Source organism: Plectropomus leopardus, chromosome 12 (genome assembly GCF_008729295.1).
Source record: "Plectropomus leopardus isolate mb chromosome 12, YSFRI_Pleo_2.0, whole genome shotgun sequence".
NCBI lineage: Eukaryota > Metazoa > Chordata > Actinopteri > Perciformes > Serranidae > Plectropomus > Plectropomus leopardus.
The window spans coordinates 19,101,388-19,123,634 of NC_056474.1; the positions used below are offsets into that span (position 1 = coordinate 19,101,388).

Consider the following 22,247-nt stretch of genomic DNA (forward strand, 5'->3'; position numbering starts at 1 on the left):
ATAGTGGCTGTAGAGATGTCTGCTTTCTCACTAATATCATGGAACTAAATTACACTTGGCTTGTGTTGCTCAAAGGGCCAAAAATGTATTTTAAAAATACGACAACAATGTCTCTTTCTAGAAATCATACCCAGTTACCCCAGATTCAAAATGATGACAAACAGATGCAGTGTAACAGCAAAGAGACACAAAATGACCAAAAGAGACAAAATTATTCGGGAGGGGTGTCTGATATTCTGCCCCTGCATAGATCCACAGTGATAACTGGAAACAGGACTCCAAGACACCATTGTTTTACAGACATCTCTTTTGCAATGGTGGTCTATTGGGGACAATGCCTTTTGGGCCATTAGGGATTTTTTTCCCTGCAATACTGCAGGGGCCACTGGGAAAATTGGAAGCAAGGCTGAGCTGTGTTCCTGGGGGCCTGCTTAGCCGATATATTTAAGATATTTAGATTATTCATATATATATATATATATATATATATATATGCCCAAAATTATTTGTGTGAAGAGATCGACAATCTGTATGTCAATTTGAAATCTTTGGGCACCATAAGGCAAGTGCCATCAAGTGTCACTATACAGGAGAGAAGGCAGTCATCTCTACGGTTGATATCTCCAACACTCAGCAACTCACACCAAAACAATCTAGGTTGATAAATAGCACTACAGGTAAGAGGATATATATGTATTTTTTATTTTGGAATGAACTGTCCCTTTAATTTAGTTCTCATCCCTGTGTAGTTCGCCACAGATGCCAAATTCAGGCCTATTTTTGATTTTTCCCAAATTTCCTCTGAAGTCTTGAGTTACGATGAGTCATAATTTTGCCACCCGAGTTGTTTTCAGGAGATGCTGAATTTTGATTTTACCATAGTAAATAGCGGTCATCAGTTATGCATGAAATCACAAATCACTGTGCATACTTGTTTTGCCTTAATAGCTTGACATTTTGGTTTTCATGCAAAGATGACTATTATGTAAATGAGAAAAAGCAACTTACTTGTCAAGTCATTTTTCCTGTTTTAAAGGTAGTTTGGTCGACACATAATTCACAGTTGCATTACTGTAGTTGTATTTTTGAGGTGCGCTGATGTTTATCCATGACTTCACCCACTGTCACTACCATATCACTTTTCATTCATCAGACAAATCGAAATGGACAAATGAGCTCTTTGTTATGAAATAGTTGTTTACAGGCTTGTTTCGTTTTCTATTTTACATGTACAGAATGTGATTAGATTTTGCGTAACGGTATCTATGCAAAACTACAGCAATTGGTTTAGGACTGTAAAATGAAACGGATAACATAAACCCTCATAAAAGGAAGCCAATGTGCACGGTTCTTGCAGAATGCACAGCGATGGTGCCATGTTGTATTTCTTTTGATACTTTCAAACATTTTCCTTTCAGACGAGTTTGGACTAGAGGAGGAAAAAAAATGCTCAGTGCGTGTGACATAACGTAGAATCTCTCCTGGATCTCTCCCAAAGATGTGACCTCAGTGTAGTTGAAATATATATATTTTTCCAGACAATTGAACTGCCTCTATACTAGAACAGCATTGTTGATGCAATGAGAATGTATTTAGGTCACATCTGTACAGCTGTGCTTTGGTACCATCTTGTCATCCTCATTGCTCTCATATCTAGCCTTTATGTACTGTAGAACCAAATACTTTTCACCTGATATTTTTGTTCTCCCCGCAAAGGAGATATGTAGTACTGTTTTATGTTTTATTTGTTATAGTTTTTTTTTGCTTTCTTGGCACTACAGTGACACTGAATACCAGTTTCTCTGTCATGCTCATGTTGTCTGTGCCCTTTATCGATTTGTTCCATGTCTCTCCGTGCTTTGGTTTTGCTTTTTTAGGGCTTCATGCATTTGCTCTTTAAAAAATCCTCTGTGTTTCTCGGTGAGCGATTCATTCATTAATGTGTCCCATCTCTCATGTTGCACTTTATGCATTTATCAACACGGATTTATGAGTTTATAACAAAACTCCCTCCCCTGTGACTGTTACGTGCACTGGACCTGTTTTCCCTGTCTTTGATTAAACTTGCCTTCTTGTAAAAAAAAGAAAAGAAAAATGAGAAAAAGCTAAACTGAATTAGATTTATTTTTGGAAAATCATTTGCAGATTGTCTGTCTGAAAGAGCGGTTTATACTTAAATCAGTGAGTATTTTATTAGCTTCAGGTTTTTTCCTAAATTTTGGAAAACATTTGTATTTTGGGACAGAGGCGTGTTGGTCATTTTCCTGTGCTGCAGCTCTTTCTGCTATTGTAAGCAGGTTTAAGAAAATAGAACTAAATATACTAGAAGAATATGTATAACTATTCACTAATTACCAAATTTTTAGTTAATTATTAAAATATTTTAAGATAGAGGTACAGTATAATGTGAATTCTCAGATGATGAGTACATTTAAAATGTACAGATTATCATAATATTGTGCCAGATGGGATCAACCAGTCCCTGAAAAGTATTTTATGGAATTTATAGTTATTTAGTCGAGGTATGAATATTATTAAAATGCCCATAAAATGAATATGTTCATTCCTAGGACACTATATAGCAGAGGTGAGATCAAGTCACTGTTTTGTAAGTCTTAAGTCTTGAATGACAAGTCCTGAGTCCTTGGGTTTCGAGTCCTCCATAAGTTATATAATGTGCTCGTCACCCAATTAAATGCCATTACAACAGAGTAATAATATACTTTAAAGGCTTTTTAAAAGTTTGTATTTGTAAAACGTTTACTGAAAATTGTTGCTGTTTTGTCTCTAATTTTCACCCTGCACGTTTTGCACTCTGCAATTCCTTTTTTTTTTTTTTTTGTTGATCACTGCACAGATAGTGACTTAACAGACATTTATTTAAATTAAAACGTTTGAGAGTATTACTTAAAATAACATACTTTTCAATCTTTGGGCTTGGGAGAAGTTTTGAAATATTTTGAAGTCAAGTCCCAAGTCACTTGTGTCTAAGTCAAGTTGCAAGTCTTTTTTATTTTTTTTTATTTTGTCAAGACGAAGTCTAAAGTCATTAAATGTGTGATCTGAGTATGACTCAAGTTCAAGTCATGTGACTTGAGTCCACATCTCTGCTATATAGCCATTACTCATAAGTAAAATTCAAAGTCATCTTTATTGTCAATTCTGACATGTTTGTTAGACATACAGGAATTGAAACTGCGTTTCGCTCCATGCCCACAGTGCAAATATTCCACACTTTAAAAAGGGTTACTCTATAGCTGTGATTTTATTTCTTTTGATGTGCGTCAAGGTCCTCCTTGTGCCGGCTTATTTCACCATTGTTCTCATAATTCATAATGTAAATCAATTACAATATGTTTGGACAAATGTGCATCGATTCAGTTAAAATTAAGTTGTTGAGCTTGAAGATTTATTTCCCTTTTTTTTAAAATACTCTAATGTTTTGGATGCATCACATTATGAATTTTGATGCAGTGTTTTTTGCTTTTTTTCCCTTTTTGAATAATGTTATGACTGCATGAATATCTGGACATGTTTTCCCCTTTTACCACTTGGCTTTTATTTCTTTTGAAGGGTGGAGTCAGCTTTGTTTTGTCAAAGTGATTTGTTTTTCTCGTTTGGTAATATTGTCCTTTGTCTCTTTTTAATTCAGCGTCATGTGTAGGGCTAATGTATCTGCTAAGTGAAGCCTAAAAGCATCGGAAATATGGTAATCAGCCTTTTATGCACACGTAAAAGCTGTTGTTTGGTACTATGTTTTACACTGCAATATACGGTATGTGCTTATTTTCTGTGCAACACCCACAGACTTTTATTACATCATGGTAAATCTAGACTAGCTTTGTATATTGCTGTATGGTAGGAACAATGTTTTTCGTGCTGTATGTGATATGATGTCAAAGTGAGAAAATGCACTGAGAAATACTGTGCTGCAATATGTCATTGTGGCTCTATATTCTCTGCTGGACCTCAGACTTTATAGTGAGCCTGACATCTTTGCAGGTCCATTTTCTGTTTTGGTATTTCTTTGAACTTTTTTTGTGCTCATGTAGATAGCTCTGACTGATGTGTCGCCTGTTACTGCCACCTTTTTATGCATCAACGTTCAGGTATCCATTGGGGTTACACCAGTGTTTACAGAGACAAGAGTTTACAACAGAGCAATGTTTGTTTGTTTTTTTTTTTCCATAAGAAAAATGTTTGTTAAATACTGTATCTGGAATAACGGACTACATATGAACCACTTGCAGTGTAGAATAGCAAAATTATTTTGCTATGTAGATTTTAAGGAGCAGTGTGTAGGATTTAGTGGCATCTAGTGGTGAAGATTGCATATTGCGACCAGCCGAAATGTTTTCCGTGTACCAAGCATTAACACCTGGTTAGAATTCCTTCTGTGTTCATTGTTCAGGAGGTTTTTAACATGAGCTACACTATCTTATCTTACCTGGCCATGGTGGACTCCATGGATGAGAACCCGCTCCCTATGTGGCTATATAAAACAGATTATTCTAAGACAACAAAAAACATAGGAAGTGTTATTTTCATTTGATTATACACTAAAAACACAAGTACTATATTATGTACCATTACTGCCAATATATCCCCCTAAATCCTACACACTAGACCTATAAAAGTGAATCACTATAGTAATTTCAATACTATGGCCATGTTAATATATTCTGTTTCATGAGGTTTTGAAGTTATCCTCATTCATATGCATTTCTAGGCCCTGAAAGCACTTTTTAAAAATTGAATTTACAAACTTTTATTTCAAAGAAATTCCCCTTCCTGTGTACTTGCTATGCGCAGATACGTCATCAGACTTTTTTTTTTTTAACAGAAAAGGTACTATTTAGATTTTCTTGAATTTAGTTTTATAGTAAACCTGTCATCAGCACTGTATATTCTCTCTTTTAAGTGTTAAATCAACAGTTTGAACCAGAAAGCCAAAGTTTAAAATAGCCATAAATGACAGAATACAATTTACATTTTATCCTTCTATCCATGGAAACACATTCTCTCCCTTTGTTTTTCAAAATATTGCATTGGGGTACGAATTATGTATAAACCATGACCGTATCAATGCGTTGTTTACATTAAACATAATTACAGAAATTCTTGCAGCATAAAAGAGATGCGACTGACATATCCTGTCCACTACCTGGTGAATCTCTTTTTCTGCATGATTCTGAATTTCAGAAATATCCCAGAAACTACCTTGACATATTGTATTTTGCTTTGAATTAAGTATTTTGTTTTGCCTTGTATTTTTTTTTTTGTTTTTGTTTTTTGTTTTTTATCTGCTGTCAAACACTATTTTGTAGTGAATATTACTATATACATCTTGTCTGAGAAATAACATAGACATACAGTAAGAAATAACATAAGAAATAGCAGATACAAATACTGTACAGTCAGGCTATATATATATATATATATATATATATATATATATATATATATATATATATATATATATATGTAGACACCACATGTTAAAACACAAACTGAATCTGAATCAGGAAGATGGAACGGAGTCATAGCCGTGTACAGTCGCTCAGTGGGATACCCACACCTATGAATCCTTTGTGTGCATTTTGAGGACAGCCCGCTGCTGGTTCAAGCCTCATACAATGGCAGCTAAATTGTTATACGATGTATTTTGTTTCTGAGTACTATTCCAAACACTGCACATGCATTTTACTGCCGTGAAGGGGTGCACTATGCTCCCATGGTACACTCGCAGCAACAGGAAACATTATGCTCATAGAATATGCAAAATCTAGCATTCTGCAGCACAGCTTGGCAAGTTGGTACTTTTTTGAGCTAACCCTTTAAAAATTACTGGTTCAAACCTTGTTCTTTAAATTGTGTGTTTTCTATTTTACCTGTCGAATCGGACCAAAAGAATCCAAGTTGGCTGTAAATGTGTGCTATATTAAAGATGAAATACGCTTCTGTTTGAACTGTACCTGATGTATTTTTCTTGTGTGTGAAGGCTTCTGTCTTTGTATCTTTGCATTATTATTTGTAAATGAAATGAAAATAAATATATCTGATTAAGCAAAGATGTTTCTTGAACTATTTTTTTTCATAAGTGGGCTACAAAAAAAATGCACTAGAAAACAGTGAACTAAAACAGTAGTTACATGATTACAGCCCCCATAACTGGCATAACTTCGAGTTTCTCACCCACTCCACAGCTTCACGCCCAGCATTTGCCCTGCCTTCTCCCTGCCTTCTCCCACTCTGTCCACACAAACAATTTTAATGAGTTGACACTGGACATTTTGCATGTGGGATGGGTATGACAAAAGTAACGACCAAGATGACTGCTGGTAAGATTTCTGTCTTTTCTACTCTGTAGGGTTCATCATAATGTAGCAATAGTGATCATTTATTAGCAAATGTGGCCATCAGGAAGCTACCTTAGACAAATAAATCCTAATACAGTATGTCTCTCCACATTTTCCTAATACCAATACTTGCTAAGACAATGACTTCTAACTCAGTAAATAATGTAAAAAATACAATTTAAAAAATACAATTTTTCTCTGGCAAGATTTTGACTTTTGCCGTGACTTCCCCGTTACAGGTCTCCTATATTCTGTAGCTTTTTTTTGTTGCTGCCAATGGCATGTCATGTCTCATATGTTAAACTTTCAAGTACCAAATCATTAAAAAAAATAAAAATTTTAATTTTAAAAAAGAAGTAAAAAATATATTTTTCTGTTAGTTGTTATTAAACCACTCACAAACTTTGGGGAAAAAGAAAAACATAACTAGAATGCACTAAAACTAAGCATCACTGATCCCCCAAAGATGCAGTCTGCTTATACTCCCTGTAGTTTGATGGCTAAAATTTAAAAGTTCCCAGGTTTCACCATCACTGATACCCTTAAAAGGATCAGTAGTGTCTTATCTGATCCAGTGATGAAGCTTGACCCCTTTTTGGAAACTGAAGGACTCCATCTGCTGGTGAATCGCTGCAACATAAAGTCATCAAAACTGATCATTCAAATAAACTTTGGTAAAACATCCATACAAAACTTTTGTTTGAATGTCTGCCTAAAAAGTGACTTTTGGTAATGCAAGCTGTGTGTGGAAGAATGTGTGTGGTTACTGATATCACAATGGGATAAAAAAAAAAAAACATCAGCCAAAGTTGATCTAAAAAAATGACAGTAATTCAACAGATTTTGACATGTTCTTTCCTATAGGAAGAGGGAAAGTGAAACCAACAGGCCTGTAACCTATAACATATATTAAGCCTCTTCACAGTATTTCAATATGGTCAATATGGCCCTCCCCAGCGTTAAAATGTATCTGAAGTGCCTCCCCTGTTTTGCCACATCGCCTCCCTTCTCATAAATAACAGTCTGCCCCTTACAGTTTCTAAAATGTGAGGATTTGCTGCTTTTCCCTGCTTTATATCCAAGGGTGTAGCACTAAATTCTGGGCTCTGTGCATTAGTAGTCTCTGTGGGCCCCAACCCTTCCTCTCTTGATCCATGTCTCTGTCTTTTCATGGGCCAAGACATGACAGTGTACAATGATGCTCCATCAGTGTCAACAGTCAGTGGGTGCGCTCCATTTCAGAGGGCAGTTAACTACTCAACATATAATGGCGTGGGTTGGAAAAGCTGTTCAGATGGAGGAAACAAAATAATAAAAAGTGAGAAAAAAAGTTTTAAAAATTATAATAATTCTGTAAAATAATTTTAAAAGTATAATCATGAATGTAGTTCACTAGATATTTTCCTTCCTTTTTAAAAAAGAATAGTCAATCTTTTTTTTCTCATCTCTCTCTGTTTACGATGCCGGTAATACTGTCTTCTATGTCTCATTAAAAAAAATTTAATTATAGAGAATCTTTACCAAGCTAACATTGTAAGTAGTATGTCTATACTGACAAAAGTTTAAACGTATATACATTTTTGTATGCGTGCTCCAAGCAGCTAACTAACCTTAACTCTGTCAGGTAGCTAACAGCCTGGTTTTATATATATACAAAGAACTTTTATAAAAATGAACTGCCAACCAGACCAGGCCACAAGACAGGCTTTTATTTAACAAAAAGTGTTGCCACACCCTGCTAGCAGAAGGGACTTGGCGTTTAATCGAGACTAGGCTTTTATTTGAAGTTTTACGTACTTTGAAAATATCACTTTAGGCTCAGGATAACTGTAATTGGCATTTTTTATTCACGTGACATTTTATACACCAAATCATAATAGAACTTTAAAAAAACGATGATGGAAATATCTTCATTTAATCATTATGTTTTCATTTAGGACTGGAGGTGCTGTGATACATGCACGGGTATACCCAGGAGTGTAGGTGGACGGCAGGGATGTTTACTTGGTTACGTGCAGACGTCAAAGCGCATACATCGTATCCCAGCATGCAGCAGGAGGCCGTTGAGAGATCCAGCAGCTGGTAGTGAGTTGCGAGAGCGCCCAGCAGGCAGCAGCTAACGGCCAACACAGCACACACATCTCCCACTCCATGTGAGAAAAACTGAGCCGTCTACCTTCCGGGCGACTGAAAAATATGCTGTTCGGGCGCCTGACGTGTCACCGCAGCGGCTTTTGAGTCCTCATTGTCACACGGTTTCATTTTGGAGGATTCCTCCCTCCATCCTCCGGATCGCACCGAACAGGCAATGACAACGGTCTTAGCAACCCCGCAGCAGATGAAGGACCGGCTGCTGCAGGCCATCGACAGTCACAGCAATGTGAGTACAGCTAGCAGGCTAGCTGGCTAACGTTAGCTTGTTTACCTGCACTCCGGCAAACTCGGCAAAGCAGTTCACACAACAGCTGTCAAATTACTGTTTCATTGCGTTTAAAAACGCCCGATAAACAATGCTGGTTGGCATTAATGTGTCGAAAGACTTAGAGGCGTTGAGCTCTTGGTTTGACAGCTCGTAGCTAACTTAGCAGAAGCGCTACCTTGGTTGAACCTCAAACTGGCGTTAGCTGGTTAAGTAGCATACTAGCTGCTGCTTAGCCGCAACACTAAAGCGGACTTAGAGTACACAGGAGCTTGAGGGAGTGCAATACATTAATGTGCCATGGGTACACACATTTTACTTAAAAATGTATCTTTATATTTTGTTTGGTCAGAGTTTCGTCAGAGACCGTTCAATAACTCCTTGTTATCGAAGTGTGGGAGGTAGCTAACTGTTAGCTTGATTAGCTACGTTTTAGGAAATAGTCGGACCCTTCCTCCTCAAGTTAGTTAAAAGCTAGCCAAATGAGCTAACCACAGGTAAGTCTGCCGACACTCAAACGCTGCTTGACTTTCTCGGCACGATAAGAAACTCGCTCAAATTAATAATTATAACTTTTTGCTTCCGGTTTTTGCTCCGACGCTACACTTTTGTTGAAACGTGTGCGAGGATGAGGGTTTTTTGAGTTGACACTTGGCTGTCGTTACTTTTCAACGTCGTTGTGTCGATCTGAAGCAGACGGGCATGCTAATGTTTCCCAAGCTAACTTACACGCTAACCCCATATTCACACACGTTGTAGGCACGATTCAACAACGTTTCTAACCATAACATTAATATACTGTACGGTGCAAAAGTCTTAGGCCACGTTAGACTTTGTTATTTTAGCAAGGTTATAGTGATCATACACATTTATTTCTCAGTTGTCTCCTTACCAAAATGCAACTAGAACATACAAGAAATGTGTATATGGTATTTAAAACGCAAATATTTCAGATAACTTCAACAGGCCAAAGTTTCAAATATCTAGTGTGACCCCCCTTTCCACTTAGCATATCTTGAACTCTGCAAACCCACGGGCTGCATTTCTGCCAGTGGTGTTGGGGATATTGCCCAAATAGTTGGAATCCTGAATACTGAGAAGAACAGACAAATTTTAATACACCGTGCAATTCCTTCTGGAAACCATCTGATTGGAAATGGGTTTACTTTTTCAGCATGACAATGATCCCAGGCATACTACAAGTGCAGTGAAGTCATATTTGGAGAAAAAACAGCTGATAAAACATAGAAACAGTGATGGAGTGGCCTCCACAGAGTCCAGGTCCAAACATTACAAAAGCAGTATGGGATCACCTGGACAGAGAAAGGAATTTAAAAAATAAAGATAAAAAACTGCCCGTGTCTAAAAAAAAAGCTATGGGAAGTGCTAAAGCAGGCTTGGTATAATATACCATAAGTTTATACAAAACGCCATGATTCCTCCAAAACCTCCAGGGTATGTTTAGTTTTCCAAAATTTTCTTGGCCAGGAAATTGCATTTGCAAATTCCATGACTATTCCAGTTTCAGGATAGATTGCCAAGGAGAGTTCAAGTGGTGCTTTGTGTAAAGGGAGGTCACATTAAATATTGAAAGACTGAACAAAGCCATTTTAGTTTGATTTTTTTTTTTTTTTTTTTTTGGTGTTTTCATGCATTGCACATGTTCTTTCATTCTTTGCTTGTAACTTAATGAAGACGTTGAAAAATAAAGACATATATATCCCCATTACAACGGTGCTAAAACAACAACTCTATAGTGACCTGAGACTTTTGCACAGTAGTAAACTTGATTAATCATGTAAGTACCGGTCATTTGCATTGTCTATCTATTTATCATACGTAGTCATTTTCTATATATCAGTATTGCGATTAACATTTTTATGTAACAGTGACTTCCACTGTTACTGGTGACATTACACTACTACTAAATCTTTGCTTTGTGTGAGCAACAGTGCAGGTGAAGTAATACAAAATATTTGTTCTTTCTGCAGATACGCAACATGGTGGCTGTATTGGAGGTAATTTCCTGTCTTGAGAAGTATCCTATCACCAAAGAAGCACTTGAGGTAAGACTATTGACTCTGTGTGAGCTACTAGTTATTAGGGTTGGGTATCGGTGGGGATTTTTCAGATATCTGTGCCAAAACAGTAGTTTTGAAATGTACCTGTGCCATAACGGTACCTGAACTGATACCTTTTTTAAAATAAAGCACAAAACGATGGGTTAGCAACGTGAAAGAATGACTCTTTTTATTGCAAAGGCCAATTTGAACTGGAAGTTGTACACATTATCTCTGAACAGTTTAAAGTACACTTAAATATATAAATATGAATCAATACTAAATACTATTAACAAATACATACACATAACTCATTAGCCCAATCAATAAAACTCTACCCAACGACAATAATTTAACACTTAATAACAATTACAGGACTACTGACAGCAAAATACATTTTGAGTTTGGATCAACTATTGTCTCCTAACCTCTTGAGAGACTCGGCAGCCAGCAACTCCTCCACCATCTGATTCGGAGTGACTGAGACTGTCATTACAATCAGGATAGCTTGTCCACCTTAAAAGAGCCTGGTCAGTTTCAATGTACGGGTAACTTTGGGGCTAACCACCCTCACGTCAATCAGCAGCTGACACGCAAAACACAGGAGCTTGTCTTGGGTCTTGATAAGTTGTCGCATTTATTCATTGACAAACAGCCTCAAATGTTTTTCACACACTACTGCAAGGTTTAATTGATACTCTCTACTCCAGTCGCTGCAGCCTCACTGCCACACTCTCTCTCTCTCTCTGCCACACACTCGCTGCGCACATAATTTTGCACTGAAATGAGGCACTGAATTCGGTCATGATTTGGCCCGGTAGATACCAGTTGAATAAGCACAGGTGCCATAGTAGCACTGGGTTCCGGTACCCAACCCTACTAGTTCTTGCAGAAATTGTGTTGCTTAATTTGTTTCTAACTCTCACACATAATTTATGTAGGAAACTCGACTCGGAAAATTGATCAATGATGTAAGGAAGAAGACCAAGGATGAAGACCTTGCCAAGCGTGCTAAGAAACTCTTGAGGGCCTGGCAAAAGCTGATCGAACCTGGGCCAGCTGTTGCTGTGAGTGTGCCTGGGTCTACCAATGGCAGTTCTCACCCCTGCAGGACGGATGCCTCTCCTCCTGACATTTCTGTTTCAGGGAAGGGCGTCCCAGAAGTTAAAATCAGAAACGATGTTCACAACACATACTCACCAAAAGCTGAGAAATCAAGCAGCCGCAAACGCCGAGCAGAGCACAGAGACAGTGGAGTGCACTTACCAGAAAAAATCTCCAAGATGTCTTCGTTTGATAACTCTGTTTCACCACCACCCACCAATGGGATCGCAGGCAGTCCTGATGCCCTGCTTGACCAGCAAGTCGTCCCGTCTCCTGACAGATCTCGTATAGAGCACCTTGATAATGATAAAATCAACAGAATTCCGGTTAATGCTGTCAAGCCTCGCCCCAGCTCCCCAGGAGTGGCCAAACTACCTAGCACTTCCTCAATGATCAAGGTTGCTGTGATGCAGCAACAGGCCAGATTGGACGAGGGAGGAGGAGGAGGGGCGTATTATCAAGCCAAAAGTCCCCGTGGCCTCACTACCAGTCCGAGGAACCTGAAGCAAGACGCAGTGACCAAGCGCTCTTCATATGCACCTAAAGGAACGCCTATCCCAAGCCCCTCCTCTAGGGACTCTCCATTGTCTTTGTCCCAGCCTGTGTCCTCCCCTGCCCAAGCATCTTACGCTGACAAGCTGCCACATTCTTCTCATAGGTCTTCAATGCACTGGGCCAGTTCGTCAGAAGTCCCTTCTCATTGCCCTTCACAAGACATATCTGCAACACTGGAATCCCCATCAGTCTCCCCTTCACCCTCTCACCTCCAACACAACTCAGAACTACACAGACCGACATCTGAGGGAGCCATGTCTGTGTCTGACGACACAGATGGGACATCGGGTTCCAACTCAGAGCAAAAAAGGCGGAAGTACAGGTCAAGAGACTATTCTGTCAACCTAGATGGCCAGAAACTCGAGGATACGACTAAACCTGTACGGTTAAAAGAACGCAGATTAACATTTGACCCCGTCACAGGTCAGATCAAACCTCTGGTACATAAAGAACCTTCTCAAACAGAGGATGCCCCCACTCCTGACCCTGCTGAGTCTAGGCAGAGAACTGAAAGCACTGTTCAACAGCCTGCTGTCCTCCCCCCGGTCCCTGCCCTGGCCCCAGCCACAGCCACAGCCACAGCCACAGCCCCAGCCCCCGCCCCAGCCCCAGCCCCAGCCCCAGCCCCAGCCCCAGCCCCAGGTCCCAGCCCAAACCCTTTCCATCAAACAAACTGGAAAGAGCTGTCCAGAAATGAAATCATCCAGTCCTACTTGAACCTTCAGAGTAATGTGCTCACCTCGTCTGGGGTCCAGGCCCCGAGTGCGCACTTTTTCATGTCAGAGTATCTGAAAAGGGAAGAACAGGAGATCAAGGAGTCACGGAAGATACATGTCCTGCAGACAGACAGCTCAGTAGGGGATTTACCGGGCTTGAGCCGGGATGTGACAGACGATGACCTGGACAGGGTACAAACAAAGCACTGGCCGGGGGTGAACGGTTGTTATGACACCAATGGCACCTGGTATGATTGGACAGAGTGCATATCATTGGACCCTCACGGGGATGAAAGCAAATTGAACATCCTGCCATATGTTTGCCTAGACTGAGGGGTTTGAGAAGGTTGCTGTCCTTTTTCCACTCCTTTCTTTGTCTCTCCGCAGAGACAAGACACTTTGTGATTTTGTTTTGTCCACTGTGAGTTCGGCAACAGCCAGGCCTGCTAAACTCCCCAACCCCCCCCCCCCCCGATGCCTCTCCTTTTTCTTGTGATAACTAAAGAAGTTTTTGTATAAAAAGAGTAAAGATTAAAAGAGTAGTTGAGTTTGTAATAACAAGGGCTGTTTCTGTTTTATTTTTCAAACTGAAAGCCACAGGAATGATGAGGCCCTGGCTGCAGAGTGCTGCTACTAACACTGAAGGCAAGAATGAGAGGACAGAATTATCCCAGACAGCCGGAAATGGTGTTATGATGTGAATATTGGATGTTCTTAATAAGCTTGGGCGGTACCTGTTTTCTACACTATGTTCTGCAGGCTGTCTCGCTATTTTCGGTCTACTCAATAAGCAATACACTCACGAGATGTCAACAAAAGGTAATATTCTTACACCAGTTTTCCTTATTCTCTTTTACTGAAATTAAGGCTTCTGCGTCATGGAACCTGTCTTTTTTTGTTTTCATTTCGGCGCCCATGTTAACAGGTGAGAGGAGCCACGCTGACAGAGTTAGCAGCACTGCTCAGCTGTGGCACATCTAGAGCAAGGGAGTCTCGCCAATTTTTTTCCGCATGATGCTTGTGGTTTTCAGCAAAAATAGCCAGCGAAAACGGTCATTTGATAATCATATTAACTCTATACTACCTTTTACTACAGTTTCAATGTCCTTATCTGTCACAGACATGAGGAAAAACACATTTCTCTGTTTTGATCCACGTTTCTGACAGTGTTTGTCAACAGACACAAGTGGTGACACAAGGCATTTTACTCTCAAACGTTAGCAGGGCCGTGTTGTTGACAGTGCAGTAGCTTGCACGCCTCATAAATGAGTGGAGCGTGTGCTTTTAATTGTGGAAATACAGTAGTTATAACAGTAGCAACCTCGCGGCAGAGCTGCAACAACAAATGCCAACGTGAACACGCTGCTTACGCACGCAGTGTGGCCTGAACATAACCTCCAGGGCATGTAATGCACACTGCATGCAAAACGTCCTCAATACAGCCTCTCCAGTGAAATTAAGAAAAGGATGAGGGCCCGTATTTTTGACGGTATTTAAAATCACACCATCTGGACTTCTAAATACTCTGGTACACCATAATACCTAGATACCGCCCAAGCCTAGTTCTGAATTGTACCTCAGTTTCAGGCTCACTGGGATGATTCTGTGTACTTTTTTTGCCTTCTATTTTCTAATGAGGAATTACAATCTAAGGTTATATTTGAGGGAAGGCCGGGGTTTAGCTGTCCTGCTCAGACTGCCATGTTGGTGCCCAGAAAGGTGTCGATAGAGTTCATCTAGCACAGATAGAGCTGAACAGGTCCAGAGTATGATATACTGGATCATATTCAGCAGTTACAAGAAGCTTTATGTGAGATATAAAGAGTAAATTATAAATTTCTTATCATGTATACATCTATTTATTTTGACCAGTTCATTTATGGGACGTTCACCCAAACAGACATTAAGAAACTATAATAGATCTGGCTTTGTTTCTTTTTTGTTCATTTTTCCTGTTTGCATCACAATGCTGTCAGCCTAATCTTCAATGTTAAAGGGGCATACGATGTTTTTTGCATGGTCTTTCTTTAAGACGGGCCAATGCATTTGGTCATATACATTCCATACTCCACCCTTCACCAACTTTCGCTCTCTCTGTCTCATCACACAGCTCCTGTATGCCTGTCTCAACTCTCAAGAGGAAATTTATTCTGCTTTCAAAAATGGTTTCAATCAAAAATAGTGTGGTGCTTATTAAAAATGTATTCAGCTAAAGTGGAAACCTCACACTAATTCTCTCCCAAGCTTAAAATATTAACGAATGTCAAATCACGGTGCTGATTAGTAATTAAATTTTGGAGACAAAAATAAGGAAATGGTTGAATACCGGGACTCACTTTATTTCCTTTAGATATTGTTTGCCTTCTAGAATTCCATCACAATATTTTTCGTGAGTTAAACAGCCTTAGTGAATGTAAAAGATTGAGACCTCTTACGCACTTGTTGACATCTTGTTGGTCATTTCATCACTAACTTTTAAGGTGAATAGTGACTGATGCTCCCACATTCTCTGTGCCCACAGTTTATTCAGAGTTTAAGGCCCTGTCTACACATGTACGTATATTTTTGAAAACTGAGAAATTTCAGCTTTTTTAAAAATAGTTCTGCCCACTTGACCTTTGTTTTACAAATATCTCTGTACCCTTGGGCTGCCCCTTCAAAGTCTGAGATTCCAGTCATCAGATGGAGACCCCTCAGTCGACTGAGATTACTTCCAGGCGAGCATATGGGGTTTTTGTTGTCTGTGCAGTGTAATTCTGGTGACGTTTTGGTCCCCAGATTTTGCTACAGATTGAGCGCTCTTGACTTTAACGCGACTCTTTAATAACTTAAAAGCTGCAGATGTGTGACACAGAGAAGATACCTGCCTTTGTTTGATATTGGTGCCTGCAAAGATACTGTTGCATATTAACAACCCGTCGTTAGCACCCTAAGCTTGTTTACTATATTTTGTGAAGCCAGCTGTCACACTGAAGGTTCTGCTGAGCCCTTTTCAAACTTTAAAACTATACAAGTTGTTTCATATTTGTATCGAACAACCAAATCTGATTCGATTGACAAAATTCTGAGTCGGGTACAGCCCTGCTGTAAGCACTACAACACAAAAACGAGATCAAACGCTTGCCAGCCCTGGAGGTCAGACCACCGTTGATTCTCATTCAATTTAAGGATGAAGGAGCTCACTCAAACAACAATCGCACTCTGTAAAGTGTCCCACAATCTGCTGGTGCAGCTGGGTCTGACCTGAAATCGTTGTTTCTGGCAAACTTTAAACCGTGGACACTGAGGTGGAGCAAAAACATTGGTTGCAGCAAATTCTTGTGTTTGTCTGTGAAGTGGTGCAGCGATACTAAGCTCAAGAATAAAGAAGCTTTTAGACCAGGCAGTGCTTAAAAAATGCTAATAAACAGGTAGTCCACCATTGTTGTTTTTTAGCGTATGCTGATTACACAAAGCAACATTGGGCATGTGCGAATTCAGGAGATCACGTCATTTTTTCCCCCAACCGCTCTGTTTTACATAAACACACAGAAAATCTGCATCTCAGAGGGAATTTTTAAAAGAAAGCCGATTTTTAGACACCTAAAACCCCATTTGTGTGTGGACAAGTGGCCTTAAGGCAGAGGAAAATACCTGTTTACTAAAATATCTGTATATGTGTAGACAGGGCCTCAGACTCATTTAAGGTTATTGCAGCTCCTTTCGCGAGTTTAGAAAACATTTTTTCTGCTTCCATGTTTCAGTACAGCAAACATAAAAGCAGGAGAGCGATAGCTGTGTGCATCAGATATTCTTGGCATTACCCATGTGACGACTAGTTTTGATTTCTCTCAACACTCATCAGTCACCACCACTGTTTCTCACATGACTTAAGTTAAGATTGGCTTCTGTGCAGCCTCTGTCCATTCATTGTTTCAGTCATTCATCCCTACCAATGTGCCTTGGTAAAAATGGTAAATCTGGATTTGCTTCCGTATATTAAACACGCCTGTCCGTGGAGCTTGGTTTACTTGCGAGAATCGCAAATCCCGTGATCAATATGACGCTGGTATATGCACCGTTTTCTGTTACTTTTTGTACACACTGATCTAGAGAGGGTGAAGCTGCAGACAATGAGAAACTGCACAACAACACAGCTGGCAATAAAGGAAAAGTGCTACAACTGGTTGATAAGAATCTGTTTTCTGGAGTTTTGACTGGGGCATCTTTATTTGTTCAGTGTTTAACATCTCTCAATTGTTTGAAAAATAAAAATGATCTAAATCTTCAGCTCAGTCGACTGGCTCTTGGGTCTTTTGCGGTGCCAATGTGTTCAGCAGCCTTGAATATTTTTGCCCTTATGAAGCTAAATGGTTGACCTGAGCTCTATAAGTCTGCCTTTTGTTCATAGCTTCACTGTTGAAGTTGCATTATGCTGTAATGTGTTGTACTTACGCAGTTAATCCAGGTGGGGGTGCACGTTGTCCATTTGTCTCCTTTGTCTGCATCAGTCTGGGATGGTACAATGTATTTCAGCTCAGTGGGAATTAATCGATCTGGTATTTTAAGGCCCACGGAAGATTATATACTCTATTTTTCAATGATTTTTCAATAAAAGAATCACTCGATTATTGACACCGACAGCAAAGAAATGGCTTAATTTGTAAAAATGACATTTTTATCAGCCTCTATGGAGAATGTGTCCCTGCATGTTTGATAGACTCAGGGGTATCATAACGACGTTACTCCCCGCCGTGACTCATAGAGCTGATGTAATCCCATCAGGCTTATCGGGATGAATAACTGTCGCCCCCTCGGGTTGTGTTTACCCTCAGACTCTGAATCAGTCCACTGCACACCTGCGTGATGTAATCACCTGTAACGTCAGATATACAGCTGTTTACGACCAGAGAGGCTGAGACACCTGGGCCGACGTCATTATGAGTTCATTATGAGTCAAGAGTTTACATCTTGTCCTGTTTGAGTCTGTTGAGTAGGACGGGCAACATTTCTACGGGCTGAAGATGTGCAACTCACTGAAATCTGCTGATGCTGTGACTTTTTGATGTCATGGCATATTTTTATCATCTGTTGATTTGATGATTTTTCTCGCTAAATTGTCTTTTTCGTGTATAAGATGTCAAACAATGGATCAGTGTGTTTTCTTAAACTTGATTTTTTTTTTAATTCGACCACATATACAAAACCCAGATCATTATTATTATTAAATTCACCAACATAAATGACAAAGAAACTCAACAAAATCTCACATTTTAGGAGCCAGAACCTGCAAATGTTTGGCTTTTTTGCTTGAAAAATGGCTGAAAAGATTTATTATCCAAACAGTTGTTTTTTTTTGTTTTTTTTTTATCTCAGTCATTACTCAATGAATCGTTTCATCTCTTCACAACTCTGGTGGCAGATAGACCACAAAAAAATGCCCTTTTGTAACGATCGATCATTGTGTAAATAGCACATTGTAGATGTTTGATTTATGTTTGCTTTGACCCTAAAATTGGAAATTCCTTTTTTTCCCTCTTTCCAATGGTGCGCTTTAATAATCTAGATTGTTTTGGTGTGAGTTGCCGAGTGCTGGAGATATCGGCTGTAGAGGCCTTCTCTAATAATAATAATAATACAACTAGATGACACTCAGCTTGTGTTGCTCAAAGCGCCAAAAAAAAAGAAGAAAAAAACTCAACAGCAATGTCTCTTTCCGGAAATCATGACCCTGTTATCAAAATAATCTACAGACCTTTTTATGAGCAGTTTCATGTAGAACCTATTTTCTTTCTGCCGAACTACATCACAGACGGCTCTCGGCCTTTAGAGGCCTCTAGTTTTGCATTTCAGCCGTCGCCATCTTGTTGTTTTTGGCGCCAGAAATGACCATATTTGACTCATAGAATATAGCGATGTCTGAAAGTGACCCAGCCTTTACATGTACATAACTTAATTAAATACAAATGGGTGGACATAAATATTGAAAGTGGCTATAGCGTTGAAAAACCCTCTTTTGTACATGTTGGACATTTTAACATGGAGCTTTTTGAGGAATTTACTGTTTAGGAGGAAGCCTGAAGTGGCCTGAACTGCAGTTTTTGGCACTTCTTTCTTCACTTCTTGCCTTGAGAGTTGCCAGTTGAACTAAAAACACCAACAATATCAATGTGCAGAAGGATGCATATATCTGCTCATGGACAAGAGGCGCATGCACAAAATGCCATCATGAACGGCCTCAGCTGAGCTGTAATGTGTCGGTCTGCAGTGTGAGGTGAGCTTGTAGATGGATTCTTCCTTCTGCACGGTGATTCGGTTGTTAGGTGTAGTTGGGCAGAAAGAAAATAGTTCCTCCATGACAGTGACCACAACAAGGTCTGTGTATTATCTTGAGTAAATGAGTCATGATTTCTGGAGAAAGACATTGCTGTTGAGTTTTTCAAATGTTCTTTTTTGGTGCTTTTAGCACGACAAGCCGAGTGCCATTTGGCCAACACACACCAAAACAATCTAGATTGAAAAATAGCACTGTAGGTAAGAGGGAAAATGTGTGTTTTTTTAATTGAGGGTGACCTGTCTATTTAATTTAAAATTATGTAAGATGCTAGAAAAGTAAAAAAAAAAAAAAAACACTTGCTGAAAGAAACATCAGTTTTCATGCTGGCAAATGTTATTTTCTTGACTGCCCAGTAGTGACTGACTCTACCTTTATCAATAGCCCTTTTGTCCTTAACTAGATTATGGCTGGTCTGGACAAACAACTGGGTATGTGTCAAAGTTAATAGCTTCCTTTTAAAAAAAATGTGGTATAACTGTTCTGCTCACTATAATGTAATGGTTTCTAGGTTTTCTCCAGATATTCATATAAGAAGGAACAATCAGTAATGTTACACTATAATGTACTTTAAAATAATGTTATGTCAGCATAATGATTGTGGTCTGAGGTGCAGCATTTTAACTGTAAAGTTACTTTTTTTTTTTTTTTGCAGAAATGTTTCCCGTCTAAGTTTAGAAGTGAAATCTGTTGGAGGAAACACACTATAACAAGTGCTGTTCCGTTTTTAAAATGATTGCTTTGCATTTAAGAGAAAAAGCAACGTGGTGAATTCCAGACTTGTCCGTGTGGAACTGAAAGAAGAGCAATAAAACAGCTCTCACTCTCCATCTCCAAAATATAAACTGTGTGTTAAAAAGAAAGAAGAACCCTGTGCCGAGTGAACTGCAGTAAATCAGACATCACATTCACAAATCCCTGCGCGTGAAAGGGAAGCTGGGTCACTTATCATAGCGCCGACATTACGTCACCTCAGTAGCTCATTGTGCTTACTTTAGTTACTCGAAACTTTTTTTCTCTTGTCCACAGTGACTCAAAAAAGTGCGACAAATCGTCTCGTCCGCTGCGCGTCTGGTATGCAGGGTGGGACCGGTGGATCACTCCCACTGTTCAGGAATTTGGGAAGTTTCCTTCCATATAAGGAGTTTTTGATGTCAATCGCGATCTAAGGAAGAGAAGGGAAAGGTGGAGTCTAGGATCGATTAACGAAGCGTATAACCAAAGAGTATACAGGAGGAGCAAGAGGACGTCTGATGTGTACTTCCGTGATTGCTGACGCTGTTACGTAAGGGATGAATGGGTAGTTTTGTTATTAGTTTTATTTGAGTGTAGCTTTATATAGCCTGTAATATGTGGTAGCTATAACTATATAGTTATATAAAAGGACTTCTGGTCACAGTATATAACATATAGCCCATAGCTTATAATATAGATCGTGATGTGTCAGGCAGTTTGTTTTTTTTACGCATTCTAGCTTAATTATATTTTATCTGTCTACGTAACATGCCCGCTGTGTGCTACAGGTAAAAACTTAATGTAACAAATGACAAAACCATCCATGATGCAGCAGGTGTGCCTTGCACTTTATTTCCTTTTTTTTTTTTTTAATTATTAGACATACCTGTATTGTATTCAGACATGTAGGCAAATTTATTTCCCAGCATGAAGGTCTAACTACTGTTTCAAACAATGATGTATGTTGTGTTTCAACACTGTAAGGGACATATGAAACTGGAGATTTGAGGTTTTGAGCATCACACACCTAATTTCCTACATTTTGGTGAATTTTTATGCATCAAATTCTACCTTTTCAGCATCCATTTTTGGAGGAAATGTCTATAATTTAATCAAAATAAAACTCATCTACTACTATCATGTTTTCATTTCTCCTAAATTGTCAACATGACATTACATTTGACTTTTTTTTTTGTCCAACAATATATAAATAAATATAATATATAAATATAATATATATAAATAGGAAAAAAGGTTTTGGCAGTCAAAATATCCCCAAATCTGCAGGTTCATATGTTCAAACAAAACCTAGGCCCCTTCCAATTGTGTGTGTAAATTCTTATCATGTATAAGTTTCACCTCCAGGTTGCTAAAAACCTCAAATTGACACAGGAAAAAGTGAGATTAATTAAAGGAAACATACGAGCATACTTAGGCTACTACATATGAGGTCCCCCTCATTAGATAAGGGCACTTTACGTTATCATCTAATAATGTAGGCCCTAATCTAATTCAGAATCATCAGCTTTAATGACCAAGTATGTGAACACAAATAAGGAAATTGGTTCAGTGTTTTCATTGCTCCCAGTGTATCCTCTACTTTACACAAAAATACAAACAGATAAGAGCAAGAACAACAAAGCTGGGCAAATAAAGATAAAGAGCAGACAGGACTATTGTGTCTATTGTGTGTGTGTGTATATATATATATATATATATATATATATATATATATATATATATATATATATATATATATATTTAAAGTGTAGGACAAATGTTTCTGTGGTCTAAATTGTAAATATACTAATAGTGCAAAGAACAAACAGTTAGGAAACTGAATAGAGGCTCAGTGATTCTGATGCCAAGCATGGAGGTATAGATAAGTAGGGCTATAAAGAAGAAGAAACAATACAAATATATACAAATATTTTTACGATATATATACAATACAAATATAAATTAAAATGTAAATATAAAAGAAAA

The 22,247-nt window shown here is 38.8% G+C and overlaps 1 protein-coding gene across 1 annotated transcript; it reads left to right on the plus strand.

Annotated features, from left to right (window-relative positions):
* The first annotated feature begins 8,614 nt into the window (after nucleotides 1-8,614).
* Nucleotides 8,615-13,683, plus strand: crsp7 (cofactor required for Sp1 transcriptional activation, subunit 7). The gene is made up of 3 exons (XM_042497781.1): nucleotides 8,615-8,739; nucleotides 10,770-10,844; nucleotides 11,780-13,683. Exons 1-3 carry the CDS (start codon nucleotides 8,668-8,670, stop codon nucleotides 13,544-13,546), a joined length of 1,914 nt encoding a protein of 637 aa, XP_042353715.1. The 5' UTR covers nucleotides 8,615-8,667; the 3' UTR covers nucleotides 13,547-13,683.
* Nucleotides 13,684-22,247: the final 8,564 nt, after the last annotated feature.

What these genes read in the sequence shown, in the direction of transcription:
- crsp7 (XM_042497781.1), top strand. Translation starts at nt 8,668, where the DNA reads ATGACAACGGTCTTAGCAACCCCGCAGCAGATGAAGGACCGGCTGCTG. An exon ending in CCATCGACAGTCACAGCAAT is followed by an intron (nt 8,740 to 10,769) that starts GTGAGTACAGCT and finishes TTCTTTCTGCAG; the next exon opens with ATACGCAACATGGTGGCTGT. An exon ending in TCACCAAAGAAGCACTTGAG is followed by an intron (nt 10,845 to 11,779) that starts GTAAGACTATTG and finishes TAATTTATGTAG; the next exon opens with GAAACTCGACTCGGAAAATT.